The sequence below is a fragment of the Theropithecus gelada genome, chromosome 13, assembly GCF_003255815.1.
Source record: "Theropithecus gelada isolate Dixy chromosome 13, Tgel_1.0, whole genome shotgun sequence".
Classification (NCBI taxonomy): domain Eukaryota; kingdom Metazoa; phylum Chordata; class Mammalia; order Primates; family Cercopithecidae; genus Theropithecus; species Theropithecus gelada.
In genome coordinates this window covers 49742761-49767153 of record NC_037681.1, presented here as the reverse complement: position 1 = coordinate 49767153, position 24393 = coordinate 49742761, and the positions used below count along the sequence as shown (strand labels likewise).

The following is a 24393-nucleotide window of genomic DNA, read 5'->3' as shown; positions in this document are numbered from 1 at the left end:
CCACAGCATGTGAGAACTGAATGGACCAAGGAAAACCCTAGACATACTCCCTTACTTTGCATATAAAGACAGTCCCAGAGATCCAAAGAAGCTTGCCTTGTTCCTTGTGGGTTAGGAGACCATAAAAGGTAGCAGTTAAGAGCAGTGGTTTTGAAGTTGGACAGGTCTGGGTCCTGAATTCAAACAGCCTCTATTATGAGCTGTATGATCTTGAGCAAGTTATCTTACTTTCCTGAATTTCTGTTTCCTCATCATAATAGACCTACCTCATATGGTAGGGGTGAATGTTAAATGAGATAATGGCTTATGAAGTGCTTAACACAATGTCTGCCACTTAATAAGAGTTCAATAAATGTTAACTGTGAATAACAACAAAGGTGGAATTAAAAAGTCAGGTCTTCTGGATCCTTCATCTGGATGTCGCGTATCTCACCCAAAGGAGACAAATTTGATTCATAGGTTTATTTATGGTTGAACCTGGCAGAAAACATGCTCTGTTAAGAAGATAAAGAGTTTCCTCAGATCAGGAAGTTGAATCGTAGGCGGTTAGACATGTTTGCTGGAGAGCTGAAGGACAGTTCTACCTGTCCAGGATTGAGGATGAACCACAAGTGATGCACGTGGACTTCATGTGCAAAATAAGATGTGCTGCTAATCAGGACAGCTGATACATGGACAAAACCAGAATGTGCAGAAGAAGAAAAAAAGCCAGACTGTGCCAGGGATTGGGAGCAGGATCATTATTCAGGCCAGATCTTTCATGAAAATTCTGTTGTAATTTTTTTTTTTTTTTTTTGAGATGGAGTCTTGCTTTGTCGCCCAGGCTGGAGTGCAATGGCGCAGTCTCAGCTCACTGCAACCTCCACCTCCCAGGTTCAAGCGATTCTCCTGCCTCAGCCTCCCGAGTAGCTGGGATTGCAGGAGTGCACCACCATGCCTGGCTGATTTTTGTATTTTTAGTAGAGATGGGGTTTCACCATGTTGGCCAGGATGGTCTCGATCTCCTGATCTTGTGATTGGCCCACCTCAGCCTCCCAAACTGCTGGGATTACAGGCGTGATCCACCGTACCTGGCTTTGTTTTAACTTTCTAATACAGAGAATCCATGAATTGGGCTCCCTCCCAGCTCCATGCAGGCTCTGCAAAGGAATACAGGTACAATCAGCAATCGGTCAGCTTCTATTCATTTCTATGAGGCATCTCAGAATGACGCTTCTAAGCCTAAGAGGAACCTGTTTACTGAAGGCAAACTTGGAGACAAGCTGGGAATATCTCAGCTCATAGCCTCATAGACTCTCATTCTACTTCAAATCCTAACAAGTCCTTATACAAAAGGGTTCCTGGAGGAAGAAATGGAAACAGGAGGTGAGGGAGGGATTTGGGAGATCAGAGTTCCTAGGGAGGACCAGAGATGACCCAGGGAGGCTGATTTGGTGGAATGATGCATTCCTTCAGCCTTTGCTATGGAGGCCACCCCAGACTTCCCTGCATTCCATCCTGGGGGAACAATAGGTGTTGACTTGTCCCAAGGTCATGCTCATCAGTGATAGGGATGGAGAAATGTCACTCTGGGCCTTGTCGGCTCCGCAATTATTCAAATGCTTTGCTTATAATACAATCACAGCTCCTAGCTCTGATTATTGGCATCATCAACATCATCTATTAATGGCCTTTGAGCTCCTCTGGGTACACAGCATTGTACAAGATGCTAAAAGGTGCCAAATACAGACTCAGAAAATGGAAGAGGAAAAAGAGCAGAAAGTGGACCAACCCAGGCATCATTCTGAGTAGAAAGATCTAAACCAGCCTGAATTCATTCATGTGAGCTAATCTTAAAGGGCCAGGGCCTGCTAAGTACCAGAAGGGCATTAATTATTCCAGAGTCTTCTATCATTCCTGTCTTCATGATTTCAGCTGTCTATTTTTAACTAGAAGTATTTAAATTTCCATTAGTTTTCCTTTTATCCCTTTTGTTAAGTAAACCCTCTCTTTATCACCTCTCTGCCTCTCCCAGTGTGGTGGCTGTCTGCAGAGTGGAGAATGAGAAAAACTCTAACAGTTAGAACAAAATAAATAGGTAAAGGAGGGCTAGCTTCCAAATTGGCCAGACCTCGCTGTGTTTGCACAGTGGTACCTTGATACCTGGCATTTCTCTTTGACGGTGCCGTAGGAACTCAGCACAAAGTGGGGAGACACGCTTTGCTGAAAATGCCCATCACCCCAGCATGAAACATGTTCCACCCACTGCAGAGCTCCAAACAGCTGTTCTGCCTCCTTTCATGCATGTGCTTTTTAGCTGATGGTGGGAGACAACATGCCAGAAACGTCTGAGTTTCCACCAAAGACATATTGTAAGTTAGAAGACAGACAGCTGCTGTTGTATTGAAAACCTGCTCATCAGAGTTTCCAAAGGAACAGATATGAAAGGTTCAAATGACCCCTTCAGGGTTTCTCCATCTAACTAGGCCTTAAGCTCTGCCTCTCATTAATCTTTAATGAACAACAAAGAAAATGTGTAGCTGGCTAATTATTGTGTAGGGTGGCAGATGCTTAGTGAGGAAAAGTCCCCAGAGTCACATCATTTAAAGAGACATTGTCAAAAAGGGAGTCTTATTTTGAAATGGCTTCCCTGACCTGTAGCATTATCTATTTCTTTTAAACTTGAACTACTTTTCTCTCAACATTTTTATCATTGTCTCTGTCTAGGGCATTTGAGCTTTAAAAGTCTACAGCAATCAGGTGATGGAATCCCATATTCATCCCCTACAAGAAATTCTCAGCCCTCCTCCTTGGGACTGGGTGGGAAGATTTGAGTGCTGCTTTTCCTCATGGCATGATACCTACCTGGAACGTCTTTCTTCAGTTTTCTCTTTCCCCAGTTAATTCATTCATCCTGTCCCATGCTGCACTGGGCTCTCTCTTTCTTTGAATTTTCTCAGCATTTAGACAGTCTTAGTATGAAAACTCTTGAATACAAGTTCCTCCAGGGCAGAGACTGTCTCATCATCTCTGTCAGTACTTACCACAATGCCTGGCACACACTATACTCAATAAATGTTTGTTGAATTCAATGAAATTGCTTATAGACACCTTGGGCTTATTTGCTTTTTATTTTATACTACTCTGCACTTTTTACCACTAAAGATTCCTTGAAGGTAGAATTCTTGTCTTATTCTTTCTTTGCCCTACCTCTCGAATAGTTGCTACACAATGATGTAATAGGTTCTCCACATGCTGGATGGCCTTGTTAATTGTTGTTTAAAGTCATTCTGTATATCAACTCAGCATGCACTGTAAGGTGTTCTGTTTGAGTAAATATTTATATATTATTTATTTAAGAGGAAACTAGGCAAGTATGATTAGAGCTCCTTTTTTTTTCTGAGATGGAGTCTTGCTCTGTGGGTCACCCAGGCTGGAGTTCAGTGGCGTGATCTGGGCTCACTGCAACCTCCACCTCCTGGGTTCAAGCGATTCTCCCACCTCCGCCTCCCGAGTAGCTGGGATTTCAGACATGCGCCACCACGCCTGGCTAATTTTTGTATTTTTAGTAGAAACGGGGTTTCACCATGTTGGCCAGGCTGGTCTCGAACTCTTGACCTCAGACGATCACCCACCTCGGCCTCCCAAAGTGCTGGGATTACAGGCGTGAGCTACCATGCCTGGCCTAGAGCTCCTTTTATAGACAATTTTATTTTTAGGTTTAAATGCAAGGATGTCAGTGCTGTATTTTTAAGATTGTGTTTACTTCAGGAGTCAGTAAAAGAAAATGTTTTTTTGAGACAGGGTCTCTCTGTGTCACCCAGTCTGGGGTGCAGTGGCACGATCATTGCTCACTGCAGTCTCAACTTCCCTGGCTCAAATGATCCTCCTGCCTCAACCTCCCCAGTAGCTCGTATTACAAGCATACACCACCATGCCTGGCTAATTTCCTTCCTTCCTTCCTTGCTTCCTTTGTTGTTTTTGTTTGTTTTTTTGTTTTTGTAGAGACCTGTGTCACTGTTGCCCAGGTTGGTGTCAAACTCCTGGGATCAAACGATCTTCCTGACTCAGCCTCTCAAAGTGCTGGGATTATAGGTGTGAGCCAGCATGCAGGCCCCCTCCCCAGATTGTTTTAATTTAAAAACATTAACCCCAGTAATATTCTAAACAGTTGCTGAAGAAGTGATTTTGGAACCTTTAGAGGAGAATATGGTAATTCCAAGAGTCAACACAGGCTCACTTAGAATAAGTCCTTTGAAAAGGTCCTCTTCAGGAGGGTCATGAGCTTAGCAGGGTAGAGGAATGGAACAGACACAGAATAACTTGATTTAGGCAACCCATTGGACAATGCTTTCCCAATACTCTGGTAGCTGAATCTGTGGCAAATTGAACACTTTTATCCAAAGAGGTATAGTGAGTAAGTCTTGCCCATCTGGAAAGCATCTCGGATAAAAATGTCAAAGGATTCTGCTTTGGCCTTTGGCTTTTCTGTGTTTTTGATGTGTGACTGAGAGGCTGGCAGAAACAGAATTTAACTTTTGTTCAGCACCTACCACATTCTAGGCATGGTGGTAGAAGCTGTGTGGTCATCATCTCATTTCATGAGAGGCCTGGTCTGCTGGTGCTTCAAAGCTCAGGAGCAAAGCCAACTTCACAGATGACAGACTACATTCTGGCAACGAAGTAGTTAAAATTTGCTGCAGAAAGCACCATGCCCCCACACTCAGGTTCAAAACAACTAGCTGCTTTGAGCCACAACCTACAGAATCTAGATCTGGTTTAGTAATCATTTGGGGGAAAAGAATTGGGAGTAATGAAGAGGGGGTGGTGAGGAGGAGGGATTTGCAGTGATCACATGTGAACAGAAAGTGATGGTGAGCTGGAGCTGCCTGGAGAGAGAACTCTCCAAGAGGCTGCAGATACACAGCCCAGACCTCAGGGAGAACTGGCCCTAGGATTCCCTGCACCTGCCAGACCAGTACAAGGTACCACCATTGTCCTAGAATTCTGTAGCTGAACAAAGCTTCAAGAGTCATCTAGCTCTATTCTGGTCATCAGATGTGAAGGGAAGAGACTTAAATCCAGAAGAGAATGACCATATCAAAATGGGCACTAGAAACCAATACAATGGAAACCTATTATATGGTGTATCTTCAAAGCACTCTTCTATTCATTCTTCCAACAGTCCTGTGAAAGAGTTAATAAAATAAAGGAAACACAAGGAAAGAAGTGGAGTGACTCGCCCACAGCCAGCCAGTGAAGAGTCTGGCTCTTGAGTCGGGATCTCCAGACCATTACTCGGGTATTCTTCCTCTGGACCATGCTGTGTCTCTATGCACGGGCATCTGCTCATGCTGGACCAGACGCTGAGTAGGCACAGGCCTGTGGGGAAGTTGTTCTGTAAGGCTCATGGGAGGCCAGAAGTTCCACAGCCCATAAACTCCCAGCCCTTAGCCAGTCCCTGGCCCCCAACACAGTCTGACCCAGAGCAGCTGTGTAACAGGCACAGGCTGTTCATGCCTCTGGCTTTCAGCAGAGCTTGGGCTGGAGTTCACCTGGGAATGGCTCTGCCAGCCTTTCACTCAACACCCGCTGCCAAGTCTGCCTTCCCTTCCTCCACTGATCTCTTGTGAAGGGAGGGATGTAAAACACAGCCCAACTCTAACCCGCGGTTCCCGCCAGCCCGGCCCTCAGAGCTGCCCCTGCTCCCAGAAACAATACCCTGATTATCATTCATTATTTCTACTTCTTAGTATTAAAATCCTTTTAATATGGCATTGAAGACCATTGGGGAGTTTTAAATTTCGTGTCAGACCAGGATTTATAGGCCAGTTCTGAAATTTTACCTCTGGGCTCGATAATTGCAATTCCCTTTTAATCGCTCTCTTAGACACCTCTGTTAAAAGACTTCAATTATTTTCACACTGTGGCCCATGAGATGGCCAATCTGAATACCCAACCCATGTCACCTCGTTATGGAGGCCTGCATGGGAAGCGCTAGACATGAACCTCGTCTGAAGGTACCAGGTCTGATGTGCTGTCCCAAGGAGCCTTGGAGTTTGGGGAAAGGGAGTCTCCTCTCTCAAGGAGTCACGAGTTCAGGGATCATACCCCCACCCACCTCTGTTCTTCCACTCCCCAACTGGAAGCAAGAACCAGATGTGTTAGGATGTATATGCTCAGGCTTATTTTGAAAGCTGTACAATTCTATGAACAGGCAAATGCATATACTGGGAATCCTTCCATGCGAAATTACTTAAAGGAATATGATACAGGGGGTTGGCTGGGAGGGTCAAGGCAGATAGAGATCCTTCAGCTGAGCTCTCAAGAGTCCTGTGGTGCTTTTGGGAAAGTAAAAGCAGATACTACCTGAGGGGGTTGTGGAGTATTGGAAAGAGACCCTCACCGCCACCTCCACCAAGGACAGAAAGAGGACACAGGATTAGCCACAGCCTACAAAGGGCGGCCGTGTCAGGAGAGGAGAGAAGAGCAGCTGTTACCCTGCTCCTCGAAGACCCAACTTGATCAGGTGTAGTGAAGGGGGCTGAGACAGGAGCTGAGGGTGGAAGTAGCTAAAGGAGCCACCTCCAGGATGCCATTTAGTGCTTTGTATCTGATGATGACAATTTGTAAGGGATAAATGCGTAACTCTGTATCCAGAGCCACCAAGTGCTGAAAGAAGGGTTAATTGTGGGCCAAAAAGATCAGCTTTTTTTTTTTTTTCTGAGACAGAGTCTCACTCTTGTTGCCCAGGCTGGAGTGCCATGGTGCAACCTCAGCTCATCACAACCTCCGCCTCCCCACAACCTCTGCCTCCCAGGTTCAAGCGATTTTCCTGCCTCAGCCTCCCGAGTAGCTGGGACTACAGGCATGCGCCACCACACCTGACTAATCTTTGCATTTTTAGTAGAGACAGCATTTTTCCATGTTGGTCAGGCTGGTCTCGAACTCCCAACCTCAGGTGATCCGCTCATCTCAGCCTCCCAAGGTGCCAGGACCACAGGCATGAGCCACCACACCCAGCCAACATCTGCTTTTATTGGGAGATAGTAGGCTGAATGAGAGGCAGCACTCAGGTTGGGAAAAGGGGACTTCATAAAAGAGGCAAGGGATACAAAGAAAATCTAGGACTCGGGGTCTCACACATTGTGATCAAAGTCTTGTTCTTGGGTGGCGGCAGCGAAGAGGGAATGAGACTCCCCAGCCTTGGTTAGGAGGGATCCGCTGGGCCCTTGGTCAGCAGCCTTGCACAGTAACATAAGGGATGTCTGCACTGGAGGCTGTTAATGGGTTGGACGAAAGCGAGAAGGGTCTTTGTCACTCAAGAGCGTAGATCTCTCAATACAGCAATGGGCTAGGCTATTGTGTCCAAAAACAGAGTGCTCTCACCCCAGTATATGCAACATGATTAATTGGGGTACTATTAACATGGCTTCTTATATTTATCACTAATTTTAAAATAAGATATTGAATTTTACTAATATTTAATATCAGACATGTGCATGCTCAAAATATTTTTATAATACAGGAAAGTAAATGAAAAAAAATCTTTGAAATGAGCTGATGTACTGACACCAAAAGACTCAGTGGCATATGATTTAACTCAACATGGGGCTCCGCCCCTGGCCCATCACCGAGCACATGCCCACAAACATACACGGAGCCAAGTCATCATGGAAGAGGATTCAGGGTCCCAGTTATCCTAACTCAGTTTGTAAGACGCCATGAGGATCAGCACCAGACGCTTGTTCTAGGATGTTAGTGTCTGTGTCTTTTCCTGTCGAAAAAATGGGCTTCTATTTCCTTCCGCTTTCCATGCCTGTTTTCTCATCTGTAAAATGGGAAGAGTCTTGCATTATCTCTGTCCACAAGAACCAATGTTCATTCTCACCCATGTGAAAATGCAAGGAAGAAGGAGACTCCCAGGTCTGGTTTGTCCCAGGCTCCTCCACACATATAAGCCCTTCTCATGCCCCTACCAAAGGAAAGCCCTTCATAAACAGGAGAGACGTCACTGGTCAGGCTCCACAGGTACACACACCAGGCAGACACCATGGTGGCCAAGCCCCATGCTCTGAGGCACTTCCCGCTTGTGGGAGTCTTCAAGGGGTGGATAAGAGAGTGTCAGCCTAGAAATCCCAAGGCCAAGCTCAGGCACACCCTAGCTAATCTTCTGAGCATGCCCTGTAACCCTCATTCCACACTGCCTGGCTGTGCAACAAAGGGGACACGGGCACCCTCGTGACTTTTGCCCAGGGTGGCTGTAAGAATCAGATGAGTTGGCAGTGGGGTGTATGTGTGGAAACATGGTGCCCTCTTAGATGGTAGAGAGTGTGCTGAGTTGAGGGTCCTCTGGCTGTCCCAAGGACTCACCCTGCTGTGGACTCGGAATTTGACAGATCTAGGTTGGAATCTCATCTCTGTTATTTACCAAACCTAGAACAAGATAATTCACTTGCTAGAATCTCAGGGTTTTTTTTTTTAATCTGTGCAATGGGAACAATTCCTCTTAGAGCTCCTAAGAGATTAAATGAGATAACTGTGAGGAATTCCTGCCTAGCATCTGACACAGAGTTAGTGTCCAAGGATGGCAGGCACTAATGTAACTATTATCTAATATCAATGTAACAACCACCACCTTCACTACTTGGATGACATCATTGGCAGGTTTCCAAAGCCAGAGACTCTTGCAGATCACAGTCTCGACCACTTTCAGATACCCCTGCAGCAGCTCCTGCCACACAAGCCCCACCCTGTAGCCATGAAGAGCCTGAGTGTCCATTACCTGCCTTGGGGCAGAGGCCACCAGCCCTTTGAATCAGAGACTCAGAGCTGTTTTGAATGGTGTCTCTGAACCTGCTCTGAGCTGTCAGCAGAACTTTGCAACCACCCACAGAATTCACAGAAGGTGGGAGCTCACATGCCAGATTCCATCTTTGCAGCCTTTGTCACGGTCTATTCCAGAGTCCTCCGACCTCTGAGGATGCTGGGAACTGGGAAGGAGGAGGGGACTCCTGCTCTCCTGCCCAGCTCCCTGAGAAACATGCCAAGCAACTGAACAGACGCCAGCTTCTGTGACCTATCACAAAAAGGCCTGGGTGAAGACATGGGTTTTACAGCCTCATCCCCAGGAGCCAGTTTTTATGGACTCTTTGGAGGTTTCTGCTTGGTTTGTTTTTAAGAAAACTGCATTACAAGCTCACCAGTGGCTATAGTGACACTTATAAAACAGTGGGTATCCAGGAAGCTCTGTATTAAGACACTTTGCATATATCTCTTGGGAGACAGGTAAAGGAAGTGGGCTATTCCTGTTTTGGAGATGGCTAAGTCCTTATCAATTAAATATATCACTTAAGGACTAAACCAGCCAAAAACTGGGAGCCTGTCCTTGCCGGAAAATGACAGCTTCCAGTGTATAGGCCAGGGACCATGTCAAATGATCCTGAGGGTTTGGGGCTTTCTTATTATATTGATTCAAAGTCTGAGAGAAATGAGCCAATGGGAGGAAACGCTGGCCTGTGCCCAGAGATTCCTGTGCCCTCCAGCGCCTGGCCCCCATCTTTCTGGCTCTTCCATGTGCCCCTGCTTCTCGTGCAGGCTCAGCATCCCTTAAAAGTTCCAGGTCACAATTTTGAGCTGACCCTCGAAAGTCATGAAAATTGGCAGTGGCAGTCCCAGCCCAGAAACTGACTCCCAAGTGAACATATCATTGGCACAATCTCAGGGCCTCTCAAGCAGTTCTGTTTGCTATGTTCTGGAAAGCTCCCATATGGCTGACACGGTAGAGGCCTCAATTCTGAATTCCAAATTCCATTAGTTTCTTCAAGCATGGCTTAAAGATGTGAGCATGACACTGGGCAAATCTAATGGGCCCTTGATTCCTGCATTATTTGCAAGCACTTCCTAGTATCATTCTACAGAGGGGCCTGCCTGAAGGGTATGGTGATATTATTCGTCTGGGAGGCAGAGGTAAATGTGTAGAAAAATGTTCTGTGCAATTTCTGGCCACAAGGAAAATTGGGCTGCTTTGCAAGAAATGAGTTGTTTTCTCAGCAGCCTGTGGGCTGTCTGTCCACCGGGCTGGTCATCACACAGAAAAATGATGCCGTTCATCCCCAATCTGCAAAAATACTTTTAAAGTTTGTTTCTCCAGTTAGTGGGGATGGTTTTGAATGATCGACCTGTATTAGTTTGCAAGGACTGCCATAATAAAGTACCAGAAACTGGTGGCTTAAATAACAGAACTTCATTGTCTCACAGTTCTGGAGGCTAGAAGTCCAAGATCAAGGTGTCAGCAGGGTTGGTTCCTTCTGAGGCCTGTGAGGAAGAATCTCTTCCATGCCACTGTGCTGCTAGTGGTTTTCTGGCAATCTTTGGCATTCCTCGGTATACATCACCCCAATCCCTGCCTTCATATTCACACAGCGTTCTCCCTGTGTGTATATCTGTCTCTGTGTCCAAATTTCCCTCTTTTCTATAAGAATATAGTCATATTGGATGAGTGCCCACCCTAATGATCTAATTTTAACTTGATTACCTTTATAAAGATCCTGTTATCACATAAAGTCACATTCTGAGGCTCGGGGGGTTAAGACTTAAACACATCTTTTTGAGTGAGTCACAATTCAAACAATGATACCAGCTTTGCTACCCACCCTACTAGGACCAAAGGAAGCCAGCCGATAGTAGCACGTGCCACCTTCTCCAAAAAGCTTTTCCAAAATCTTCTCAGACAGGGTTTGGCACTCCTTGCCCTTGTCCCCTATACCAGTTGCCTGGTCCAACCTGGGAGGTGTATTCCTGAAAAACACCAAGATGAGCCTTGATCAATGAGGAGTAGCCAAGTAGCAAAAAAAAAAAAAAAAAAAAAAAAAAAAAAAAGTAGCAAATGGCCTCTGGGTACAGGGAACATCATGAGCAATATGTGGAGGATGTAGGAGCCCTGGTATGTGCGGGGAGCCAGAGGCAGGTCCTGAGGCCATTGGAGAACTGTGGTCATGTCTGAGGGGTTTTTTTGTTTTGTTTTTGTTTTTGAGATGGGGTCTGGCTCTGTCACCAGGCTGGAGTGCAGCAGCACAATCTCAGCTCACTGTAACCTCAGCCTCCTGGGTTCAAGTGGTTCTCCTGCCTCAGCCTCCTGAGTAGCTGTGATTACAGGCTCGCGCCACCATGCCCGGCTGATTTTTGTATTTTTAGTAGAGATGGGGCTTCACCATGTTGGTCAGGCTGGTCTTGAACTCCTGACCTCGTGATCCGCCCACCTCGGCCTACTAAAGTGCTGGGCTTACAGGCATGAGCCACCGCACCTGGCCATGTTTGAGTTTTAAAGAGATTATTCCTGACACACGGTGTAGAATGGACCCCTCCTCTGGCTGAAGGTGGGTATGTCCTTGGGTCTCAGTTCTTCTCTGCCACATTAGGGGATTAGACACAGCGATTTCCAAGATTCAGACCAGTCTTAACATCTATCAAGCCTGCAACAACATTATTATCCAGGATACTTGCCCCCAGGAAGTATAAGCAGCATGGGAGAGCTTGTGAGCCTTTTGTGTACCAAGAGGGCTCAGAGCACCGTCCATCAAGCTTCTGACAATTACCTTCCCATTCCTAGTGTGGAGATGGAAAGGTGTGATCCCTCTCCTCACTCATCGCAACAACCACAGCTGACACACCTATAACAAAAGACAGGTTAACAGGAGAAAAAGCAAAACAAACGTATTTAATCAAAGTTCTCCATGACATGGGAGCCTTCAGAAAGGAAAACCCAAAGACCCAGGGGAAATTTTCTGATTTTATGCTTAGGTTCAATGAAGAACAGAGAGCTGTGTAGAAATATGATTGGGCAAAAGGCTATGAGCTAAGGCTAATAGACTAAGGGGGGGACCCCAAAAAGGCCTGGCTGTTGGATTCTTCTTGGTCTCTTGTGTAGCACTCCTTCCTCACTCTTCCCTGGTACAGGGCAGGACCCTCTGGAACTAGGGTCTTGAGACCTGCTATCCAATAAGATAGTTTGGAGAATTCATTTATGGACAGCTCTACATAGAAAGGCAGGGAGAAGGTTACAGCAACAATTCTCATTTCTATGACTTGCCTTGAGGGAGAAAGGGGAGTAGGGAATAGAAAGGCAGGAGAGGCCAGAGAGAACTTGCTTCTGAAGCCCCTCCAATGTCCTTCAGTTTAAAGTCCCCATCATGCTAAGGTGTCATACCTTGGGGTCATATTCTGAGTCCCAACCATGACCACCCCAGTGAAGGGGCAGGGCATAGCAAGGTGTGGGTGGGGGACCCTCTCCAGCAGGTACAAGTCTGTGAGCTATTCTTACCGCACCTCACCAGGCCCCTCCAGCCTTTTCTGGCTGACCACTTATCCCAGCCCCAGAATTTGCTTACAGGACCACAGTTTATGGCAAGTTTCACCCTACTGTATAAAATTTCAGCACAGTGGCTTGACTTGGCCAGAGATTTGTGGCTGAAATGGAGCCTCTGGGCTTGGGTGTCAGCATTTTGCTTGGCTCAGAGGTTTACATTCACATTTGAACCAATCAATACATGAAGGCATTAAGTGGTATTTAGGCTGCCTCTCTAGGGAACAAGACGGGCTGCTGGAATCATTTGAGCATGGGCAGGGAAGATGCTTCTGGGACTGGGAAATCCTCGGAGCTCTGAAGTGGGGGCCCTGGATGAATGCCCCAACTCCAGCCCTGCTCAAGACTCAGGCCTCAAGCTGGAGGCAGACTGGACTGAAGGAGGGATCCCACAGAAACGGCCACATTTCAGTTTCAATGTTGTCTTTATCCTTCTCCACGGGGATGATGTATTGAAAGAAAGAAAAAAAAAAGCCTACTGCATTGACTTGGCTTGAACGAAAAGATTGTATTTGAAAAGAACAGATGGTGCTAAAAAGTTATTGGAAGGAAGAGAGAGTTAGGAAACCAAATTCCAGATTCCCACTGGCTTCTGGTAGGTGATGTGCCCACATCTCCTTACAGAAAGAGTTAGAAAGGCAAAATGATCACCTGGGACTCTAATCACAGAAAATCCACCACCCACCCTGCCAGAAAGATTGTCTGGCAAGTTTGTGGAGTGGAAAAACCCCCCTGGGATCCCCTCCTGTGGTCTCTTCTCTAACTCTAAGTGATTCCTGGAATGCCGGCACCATCCACACTCACTCTCCTCTCACTTCCCCTGCCCAGAATTCAGCTGGGTCCCTCCCCACAGCTCCCTGGTGAGGGATGCTCAGCAGATGCTGGAGGAGGAGGTGGCTTGCATGGGACCTAATCCAAAATTCAGAGAAACAGAAAGAGGAAATTCAGGATTCTCAGGGTCACTACTCGTGATTAGAAGTTTTCTCTCGCTTGATTTTTTTTTTTTTTTTTGGTCTGGATAATCAGTGTTTTTTCCTTTAAAAAGAAGAAAAAACCACTGATGCATCTTCTATGTATTTTTTGTACAAACCAGAGCAAAGAAGAATCCCTCTTAGACAATACTACTGGGACTAATTGTTGTTTGGGAATCAACTTAGATCCTTAAATGTTTTCTTTTAATTTGCAACTTCTAAATGCATACTAATTCACCAATGCTTGATGTAGCGCCAGATTAGTGTGGTGTGGTCTGTTGATTAGAGTTCCTCATTGTCTTTCTCATAAATCACATTCATAACACCTCATCCTTGATATTCAGTCTCCGTTTCTTTAAAATGGAAATAATTTTAAAACTTGTGAAGTAATCTGAAGGCTCTCTGGAGGCTTTCCGGATTTTTAAGATTTGTTTCCTGATCTTTCTGTTGCCCCATTCACACCTAATTCAACAGTAATTATTTGTAGTGACTCACCAGCTACCAGTCTTTCCAAAGTATTCAAACGTTGTCCTGCGTATTTCATCCACTTAATGAGTACAGCTGGCATAAACAGTTTTAGAAACTGTAGGGGCGGGAAGGTGTGTCACTCTTCCTTACCCATCACAAAGGTCACTCTGGACACTCCTAGGACAAAAGACAGGAAAGCAAGAGGAAAGCAAAACAAATTGATTTAATCAAAATTTTACGTTACTTGGGAGCCTTCAGAAATGAAGACCCAATGTCTTTGTTTGGTTGGATGAAGCCATTGCAGAAGGGGACGGGACAGAAAGGGGATGACAGACTTAGGGGGAAACCTAGCAAGCCTGTGGGTTCAGATTCTCCTTGGCCTCCCTGTCTAGCATTCCTTCCTCCTGGGTGTGGAACAGGACCCCTGTGGAATGAAGGTCCTCAAGGCCGCAGGGAGAGAATAACCATTCTAGTTTTATGGCTTGCTGCAGGGGAGAGGGGTGCTAGTTCCTATGACTGATTTTGGGGAAGAGGAATTCTGGTTTCTACAACTCACTTCAAGGGAGAAAGAGGGGCGGGAGACAGGAGGGGAGGAGAAGGTCAGAGAGAACCTGCTTCTGAGACCCTTCCAATGTCCTTCATTTCAAAGGACTCAGCATGCCAAGGGGCCATACTTTTGGGTATCATGTTCTGTGTCTGACAGAATAAGCATAACTGACTCTCAGTGGGTGTGGAACTCAAATGATTGGAGTAGGGAGTCTAGGGGTACTAAAGAATAAACTTGAGCACTCAGTAACTTTGAACACTCAGTAACCTTGGGCATTCAGTGACCTTGAACATTCAGTAACCTTGGACACTCAGTGACCTTGAGCATTCAGTGACCTTGAACATTCAGTAACCTTGGACACTCAATGACCTTGAGCATTCAATGACCCTGAACATTCAGTAACCTTGAACTTTTAGTGATCTTAAACACAGTAACCTTAAATACTCAGTAACCTTGAACATTGAACCTCAGTAACATTGAACATTCAGTGACCTTGAACACTCAGTAACCTTGACCACTCAGCAACCTTGAACATTCAGAGTGCACAGGGTATTTCACAGCATGTAAAATGCAGAGCTTGTGCTAATCCAGCAAGCAAATTAGTCACACAGAGGCCAGTTAAGAACACCTCTATTACTATGTTTTTCTTACAACTGTGGCTATGATCAGTCTACTCCTCCCCATCCCAATTGCAATGATTTAGAGGCTAAGTCTGTAGAGGTAGACTCTTTGTCTCCTGCTTTCTGGCCTTGTATACAGAATGAAGAAAAAATGCTCAGCCACGGCCAGGGTGGACATCAGCCCCCCACAAGCCTGCATATTCCAATCCAGATTCTGAAGATGCAGAGGTCAAATAGAAAAGAAATAGGGTAGCCTGAGGCAACACTGAAAGGAGCCAAAATATCTGCAGGATGCACCCTTTATTAGTATGCTGTTCTTCAAACATGACGCACCTCTGACCCACCAAAAGTTCTTCTAAAAAATGGGTTATTTGCATTTGGCATACATTTAAACCTATGTGCATTATAGTAGGAAGTGCCAGAGTTTTGAAGATAGTCTTGGGTTCACATTGCCTCCTAGTACTTACTACATGAACCAGCTATGTCAACTCTCTGAGCCTCAATTTTCTCTCATAAAATGGGCGTGATGATATGTTTCATGCATTTGTTAGGAAAATTAAATAAGATTTTCATATTTAATGGAGGGAGTCCTGAAAACCTTTATGTCTGGAATGGGAGGCTCTTCTCCAAAACCCCCAAATCCCACCACATAGTCAGTCTCTTATTTCACCTTATAAGATCATCAGCCACACTGGATTTAGGAGAGAAAAGAAACACTAGCATAATAATAACAACAGCATCTGCTAATGCTTATTGAGTGCTAACTACATGCCCACATATCTCAACCCATGTGATCTTCACAACACCCCTTTATGAGTCAATTATTATTCCTACTTCTTAATTACAAAATTCAGGCACAGAGAGGTTAAGTTAAGTAGCTGGCCTAAGGTCACACAGCCAATAAAAGGCAGAATTGAGACTATAAAACTCCCAGTGGGGGTGGAGCTCAAGTGATGAGAGCAGGAGGTCCAGGGGCCTGAGGTCACACAGCCAATAAAAGTCTGGCTGCTTAATTATTATATTTCTCTTGAAAGAAGGAAAGGAGAAGGGAGGGAGGAATAGAAGCAAGAAAGAGAGGAGGGAGAGAGGGAGGGAGGGAATGAGAGAGGAGAGAAAAAAAGGGGAAGTTAGAAGAAGCTCAAAAGAAGCTAGGAGAACCGAGTGCAGTGGCTCACGCCTGTAACCCCAAAGGAGGCGCTCTGGGAGGCCGAGGTGGGCGGATCACCTGAGGTCAGGAGTTCAAGACCAACCTGGCCAACATGGGGAAACCCCATCTCGACTACAGATATAAAAATTAGCTAAGCATGATGGCACACATCTGTAATCCCAGCTACTTGGGAGGCTGAGGCATGAGAATCGCTTGAGTCAGGAGGCAGAGGTTACAGTGAGCCGAGATTGTGCCACTGCACTTCAGCCTGGGTGACAGAGTGACACTCCACCCCTGTCCCCCTCCCCCTGCCCAAAAAAAACAAGGAGGCTAGGAAAAGGAGCTCAGGACCATTTATGTTGTCTTTGTTCCAAAACATGTGAAAATAATTAGGGAAATGCAGTTTGGAACATCTTCTATGCCTCTACCCCAGGAAGGCTAGCCTACCTTCCAGATCCTAGTCACCCACTTAACATCTCTGATGAAATGAAAACTGCTTTACAGCTGACAATGCTAAGGTCTCAACAAGCAGACCTGTGGCCCCAGGGAACCCATCCCTGCCTTGGCCCCTCCTACAGAGCCTGGAGCCCCCCTTAGCCTCAGAGCAGCTCTTCTCCACCCTGGGCCATTGGGAGCCAGATCCCCACTCGACCTGAAACCTCTTCCTATCACAGCTGATCCTCTCCAGAACACATTTATCTAACTTGTGGGAAAATATGAAGGGCAAGTGAATAACAAAGCCAAGGCTACTTGGATAAAAGACTCCATGCCACACGCCATGTGTAATTATTATTACAGAAAATTAATAAGCAACAAAGGACTTCACACTAAAATTTACATTGATCTAGCATTTTTCCCCTGCTATCTCCCATAAAAATGCTTTAAATGCAGGCTGATTTAATGGAAACAATAAAAAATTGTGCTGAATGGTTTATATTTGCTACAGAATTACTACAAAGTATATTTTAAGGAAAACTTGAAAGTTATGTGTGTTTTTTTTTTTTCTGTAGGATAAGATTAGAGAGAGAGGTTCAATTGGTTTTTGTTTTTTTTTTTTTCTCCTTTCTTTCTATATTGATCTAGACAAACTCCCACAGGCTCAGTTCTTTGTTTCTAACAAATCTTCACACCTTCATACCTTGTCCAGACACTTGTCAAGAGAGATTCTTAGCAAAGGCACATGTGGAGGAATGCCAGCAGTGTGGCCTGAGTCTTGACAGGGTTATGCTTGATAATAATCGTCATCACGTGACTGTGTTCTATGTGACAGGGACTTGGCTAGTTATCTAATTTATGTGGCTTTTGTCATTGTCGATCTCACCCGTGAGTTTGGCCATCCCAGCTAGGAGGTCAGTCACCACCTGAATGACTTGGTGCTCATGACCAGCACAGGACATGAGGATGGCCACATCTCGTAGCTGCAGGTCCCCAGCCATGTCCATCAGAGCCAGAAATAGAAATAAAGCCTCGGAAAAATAGTTTCTAACCTCAGGGAGCTTAAGTGACAGAATAAAATGGTGTTCTAAAGATTGTAGAGGCATGCCAACCTGCATTTAAAACTCAGCTATAAGCAGTGCATATAGTAGGCCTTTAATAAGTTTTAACTCTTGTTGGTCATATTATTAATGCTGCTGTATGTAGTATTCACATTGACTTAGTCCAAGCCCAACCTGCATTGGAGAGAACATTTATGCAACAGATGGTAACTGTCCTAGTTGAGAACTCAGGTATCCTCCAGGTCTCAATTACATAATTCTCTGGTTCCTTCTGATTTGCTCTTGGCAAATGAAGGCCAAGAGTTATGTGATGAGCTATGTAGTAATAATGCAACCGCCAAAGTTCCCCAGTCTGTGCGTTTCTCCTAACAGGGAAGGTATCATTATCATGTGAATAGATGACAGCTAGTGTTCATGAATTGACATGAACGTTTGGATTAACTCAGCTCCACTGCAATATAAATTTTGACCAAGAGTGTCAGAAACGTGTCTGATTTAATGGAAATATGTTCATTTGTCCTCTCAGTCAACAAATATTTTTTGAGTGTCTATGATGTATAAGGCATTGGAGACATGTGATGAATGATCTACCATTCTGGCATTAAGGAGGTGGGAAGGCGAGACACAGAAGTCATCCTTCCTGTAGAGGACCATGGAAAACATTGGCACGCGCAAGACTGGACCACCTGTTCTCCAAACACGTACTGTCTATGTGGCCTCTGCTCATGTGCTTATGCCAGTCTCTCTCTCTGCATTGTCCTTTTCCTAATTCCTGACCCCTCTTCACAACCCATCCTCAAGATACTCCTATCCTGACCGCCCATTTGGAGACATCGCTTTGGCCTCTGCTTCAATAGCATATGGTACCTACACCTCTCACTTGCCTCTTCTATGCTGCCATTCACTAAAAATCTTGGTACATATGTTTATTCTTTCTCACCAGTCTGTAAGCTCCTTGAGAACAAGGCTAAATGCTAGACCCTTAGCATCCCTAGAGCATCCAATACTTTAGCTAGTGTGCAACAGTGCACCAGTAAATATCTGAGAAATTGAATGCGACTCAACAAATGCTAACCAAGAACTAGACACAAAGCATCTTTTCATGTCCTACAGGAAGATGCAAAGGTAAAGAAGAAGCTTTTACTCTAAGTGAGGTGGTGGCCTTTGGAGGATTCTGAGAGGAAGGGTGATCTGCTATCATAGTCAAATCCTAATACATCTCGTTGTAGGGATGTTCTAACATAACCTGTTGGAGTTGTATTTAACGTATAAAGATGCATTTAACCAAGTTTTTCTTTATTTAAACAAATGTGATGGCTGCTATTCATAAATTGCAGTACCTTTCTCGCCCTCTTTTACTATATTCCTTTCTTCTTTGACTCTCATAAATGAATTGAGATGCCTACATTTGCAAGGACCAGTGTCATTCCATGGAGAAAGCAGTGGTTTCCATAGGAATAGCTCCACTTATGGAACTCCTACTGTGTGCTAAGAGCTATTACTTTGCGTACATCCTTCTCAAAAATCCTTACAACAATCCAGCAAGTTAGGCATTATGACCTCCATCTTAAAAATAGGAAAACTGGAGCTCAGAGGAGTTAAATCCTTTGCCTAAGGTTGTAGCTTAGGATGGTGGATGGTGGAGCTGAGAGCTGAATCTAGGCCTTTCCTTGCTACACTGCAGCAGCTAAAACCATCTCAGAAAGGCATTCCTTTGAAAAGGATGTAGGGTTTGAGGGCTCACTGATATGAGCTAGCCCTATGTCAACATGACGCCCATCAGGATATTGCACAGAAGCAAAGTATGACATGTTCCCTGTCTTGTCAACTGCCACTCATGGTCCTCACATGCTGTCATAAAGTGTCCCTTCATTCTGGGCTTAAAATAACTTGGTGCCTTTGCCCTTTTGAGTCACAGCTGCCAACCTTTCAATCTCATCATTGGCTTGCCTTGTATCAGATGTGCCAAACAGTTTTCTTTAAACATATACAGCTAAGCTGGTAGGGAGCCATGGCAGCCTTAGAAATTCTTTTTGTTTCCATGTTAGGGCTTCTTATGATTTTTTGGGAGATTTTTCTGACAGTGTATTTCACTATCTGGCTGGTGGGTCTATCCTGAAAACCCAAATTGATGATCCCTCCAGCAATGCTAAGTAGACATATTCTTCTCTATCTCTGTGATTTTAGGGAAATGAAATGCAATTGATTGTATCGACTGATCCATAGGTTGCATTGTCTCTTTTGCTTGCAGTCTTGGAGCAATAATATGCTTTATTTTCATCTTAAGTCTGCAGGTAACTCAATGTGTGACCTTGAGCAAGTCTTCACTTCTCCAACGAGGGTGAAACTGAGTGTCTTTGCAGAAATAAATCTGTGATTCTGTGATTAATCATTCTCCTCTCATCTCTGTGGGGTATTATTTGTCAATTGGAGCTTTCAGGGCTTTCATAAAATGTTTTGTTACTAGGACTCCTGCAATCAGCTAAGGAAGTATAGATATCAGATCAATAAAGGCCCTTAGGGAACTTTTAATTCAATGCCTGCATTTTGCTGATGAGGAAACTAAAACCCAAAGAGGTGCAGGGACTTGCCCAAGCCCATGCAAATCCACAACCAGAATCCAGGACTCAGCTCCCAATTCAGTGGCCTTTCTACATATCACTTCTAGCCCGTAGGTTAGAAATGGACCTTGATATTCACAAGCCAACCCTCCTGCCTTTTTTGATGGACTCTAACGTACTCATTATCATATAGGCACTCTGCAAAAATGGGTGGTCAGTGTTTTTCTCAAAAAATTCACGCAAAATTGGAGACAGAATACAATTGATCAGAAAACATCTAACATTTCTGTCATTTTTGGAGAGAAGTGCCTTATTCAAAGTCATCAGGCAAATAAGGGGCAGAGCCAGAACTGGAACTGGAGAGCTCCAGAGAGACACAGGGAAGATAATGGATTGTGACAAGCTGTCCATACAGTCCTCTGGCTTCCTAAAGTCCAGATGGACACCCCACACTGTCACATTGATTGATGGAAGCACCAGTGATAAGACAGTCACAAATCCCCAACACATGGAACCAGCTGCACGTTTGTTTCCGGGAGGCTCTAGGTCAGAACCTAACCTTCCCTTCTGCAAGCCTAAGTAGAGTTGCCACCAGCCGAAGGAACAAAAGCAGGACCCTGATAGGCTCATTCTGTGACCACTCAGGTGTAAGCAAAGAAAATGGAGGCAGACCAAGAAGAGAGTTTAGATTTATTTTTCACTGGGTTTTTGGTGGTCTCTTAAACAAATCTGACCCTAGGCATAAGCTTGCCCTTTTCTAGTCCCAACTTCCCTGGATATAAAATACATGTTTGGCAACTGCTCTGGAAGTTATTAAAGCAGCAGTAAACTATGGGAGGCCAGAGAATTTCAGACAAAAGTTATTGCATCGGTAACTCAGAAACTAATTCCTAAAACTCTTGACACATTTATCCAGAGGGCTAGTGCCAATATAGAAATGGAAATCATTGTCAAGGGCCACTGTGTACCTGGAATTAAAATCCATCATTCCTCAGAGCAGAGAGCTATGATTGTGGCAGAATATGAATACTCCTGCCTTTCACCACCATCTTTCCTCAAAAATAGATCCTTTATTTTTCAGAAGAACAAGACAAATTCTGCTCTTTTTGTCTTTTTGTTTGTCTCCTTAAGAACCCCTTGTTTACATATTCTTTTCAAATATTGCTTTCTTTGACAGTCCCTCATTTAAACCAAAAGGCCTCCTTTTCCTTCAATTGCACCAGTTTTATTGTGGATGGAAATCCTGCTGGGTACAGTAACAGAGAACAAACTTTACAGCAGCAATAATCCCTTCTACAGCATCTATTGTGGGGAAACTCAATACACTTTTATTAAATGGCTGAAGAATTGGCTTCAGTGATCTGAATTAACTACAGAGAACAGCGATAGGGAAGAAGACTACCTCCTTCATTCAGCAGACACCCACTGCATGCCAGACACCAGAGACATAAAGCCACCAGCCAGGAGCACCACACTGAAAGAGGTGGTGGATTGTCTTAGGCAATGCCTTCATCAAAAGTTAGCACAGGCAGAAAAGACTTGGTGGGAACTAGTGTTAGCAAGCGCATGCAGAAATGGGCCCCCGATTCACTGTGGGGGGATTGACAATATGCCTAAATGTGTACACACTTTGACTCTGATTCTAGGAATTTGTCCTTAGGCCATATTTAGACAAGTACACAGAGTTAGCTTCAGCATAATCATGATCAAGAAAAAATTAGAAGCAATGCACAAATCATTAAAAACGCAATCATTAAAATGATAATGTAATCTATATTGTCTTGTGACATACCGTCAAGTGAGCAAGTGCAACCACAGAGTATATGTACTATGGTCTCATTCATGAAAAATTAAAATGGATTAAAATGGACAGGTTGGGCTTGACGCAGTGGCTCACACCTGCAATTTCAGCACTTTGGGAGGCTGAGGCAGGTGGATGGCTTGAACCCAGGAATTGGAGATCAGCCTGGGTAACACAGTGAGACCCTGTCTCTACAAAAAAATACAAAAATTAGCCTGGATTGGTGGTTCGCAGCTGTAGTCTCAGCTACTCAGGAGGCTGAGGTAGGAGGGTTAACTAAACCGGGGAGGGTCAAGCCTGCAATGAGCTGTGATCACACCACTGCACTCCTGCCTGGACAATAGAGCAGGACACTGTCTCAAGACAGAAAAAAAAAAACAAAACAAAACTGACAGGTTGTTCCCTTAGGTGGTGACTATGGTTATTGCTGGACAATGGTATTCTAGGTGACTTTTACTTTCCATTATCAGCCTTTCTGAATTGTTGGATTTTCGGTGCTTTTTATTTTTTACAGTGAACATCACTTTATATTTAGGGGGTGGAAATGTTTTTAAAAATTTAATGGAAAGCTAGTTTTTCCCTTATTCCTTTACCACTTGTACCGCCATACCAAAGCCCAACCTAGTGGTAAAAAAAGTGAAATATTGTGATGATTTCATAGATGTATAAATAAACCAAAACCCACCATCAAATCATACACTTCTTTTTTTTTTTTTTTTTTTGAGACAGAGTCTCTATCACCAGGCTGGAATGCAGTGGCGATCGCTGCTCACTGCAACCTCCACCTCCCTGGTTCAAGTGATCCTCCTGCCTCAGCCTCCCGAGTAGCTGGGACTACAGGTGCACGTCACCACACCCAGCTAATTTTTGTATTTTTAGTAGAGACGGAGTTTCACCATGTTGGGCAGGATGGTCTCCATCTCTTGACCTTGTGATCCACCCACCTCAGCCTCCCAAAGTGACACTTTTAGTACATGTAATTTATTATACATGAATTATACCTCAATAAAGTTGTTGTTAAGGAAAGAAAATATGAAATAATCTAGGTAATTTTTATTTTCCACACAAACCACTCAAAATAAGTAAATAAATCCCCCCCCCACACACACACACTTGCAGACATTTATGAATCAATGTTGGAAAGTAAATCTGATGGTCCAATCAGTGACAGGAGCCTATTTCAAGAGGTTAATAGCATGAGCAAGGTGTAAAAGTGTTCATTTAATTTGTTGTCTATTCTCTGACAGTGTCAGTATCCTTGATTATAGGTGGGTGCCGAGCTCACCATTTTGCCTGCTTCCATCTTTTTCTGTCTGCACTTTTTGCAAAGTCCACGTCAATCTTAGGTACCTTTTACCCCAAAATACATGCTTCGGTGCACTTTAATTTTCCTGCAGTAAATAAATAGCTCTTACTAGCTTCCCTGTTAAGTAACTGTAGAACAAACCTGAGGGTTCCGAGACTTTCTATCAGATAAAACTCTGAAAACCAATCATTCTTTCTAGAGATAATTATGAATAGAGTGATAAATGTTTTGAAGACATTTCCTTGAGTCTGCTGGCAGATTTTCTCAAGTATATATTTTCTTTCTTGTGATACTAGCTACTGAATAGTCCAAAGAGCTTCATTTGCCTTAAACAGAATATGACAAAAGAAATGCCAGTGGTGAGAGTGGGTTTGCGAATTGCATCTCTAAGTTTGCTAGACTAAAAGAAAATAAGTATTTGATTGTTGCTGTCAGAGTCACTGTCCTCAGTGCCACTTAGAGTCCCATCTCTTGGTGCCCATGAAGAATGTGAGCCCTGAAGTCCCTGCAAGGACGTGACCCTGTCCACATGTTACGCCTAATTCTCATAACTGTTTCTCTATGCTTTTCTCCCCTGCTTTCCAATACAACCAGTTGGACAGTGCTCCAGGGAAGAATCGGGCGCCCAGACAACCCCTTTCGAGTGGCCCTGGAATACATCTCCAGTGGAAACCGCAGCTTGTCTGCAGTGGACTTCTTTGCCCTGAAGAACTGCAGTGAAGGTATCTGAATCTGGCTTTCCCACTCTCGTTGGTAGCCTATTGTGTTAGATGTGTCAATAACCTGCAACCATGTTTAGCTGGGAATGCACACACTTATGAAGAAAAGTCTAGAATGGGCTGGGTGCTGTGGCTCACACCTGTAATCCCAGCACTTTGGGAGGCCAAGGCAGGTGGATCACTTGAGGTCAGGAGTTCAAGACCAGCCTGGCCAACACAGTAAAACCCCATCTCTACTAAAAATACAAAAATTAGCCAGGCGTGTGATGTGCACCTGTAATCCCAACTACTTGGGAGGCTGAGGCAGGAGAATCGCTTCAACCCAGAAGACAGAGGTTGCAGTGAGCCAAGATTGTGCCTTTGCACACCAGCCTGGGCAACAGAGCGAGACCACATATCAAAAAAAAAAAAAAA

General features: G+C 44.5%; 1 protein-coding gene across 1 annotated transcript in view; it reads left to right on the top strand.

The window, feature by feature from the left end:
• Positions 1–24393, top strand: part of ALK (ALK receptor tyrosine kinase) — a 715534-nt gene that overhangs the window by 521756 nt on the left and 169385 nt on the right. Inside the window, exon 5 of the mRNA XM_025353516.1 lies at positions 23855–23982. Within this exon, the coding sequence (XP_025209301.1) occupies positions 23855–23982 (128 nt within the window). The remainder of the gene's footprint in view (positions 1–23854; positions 23983–24393) is intronic.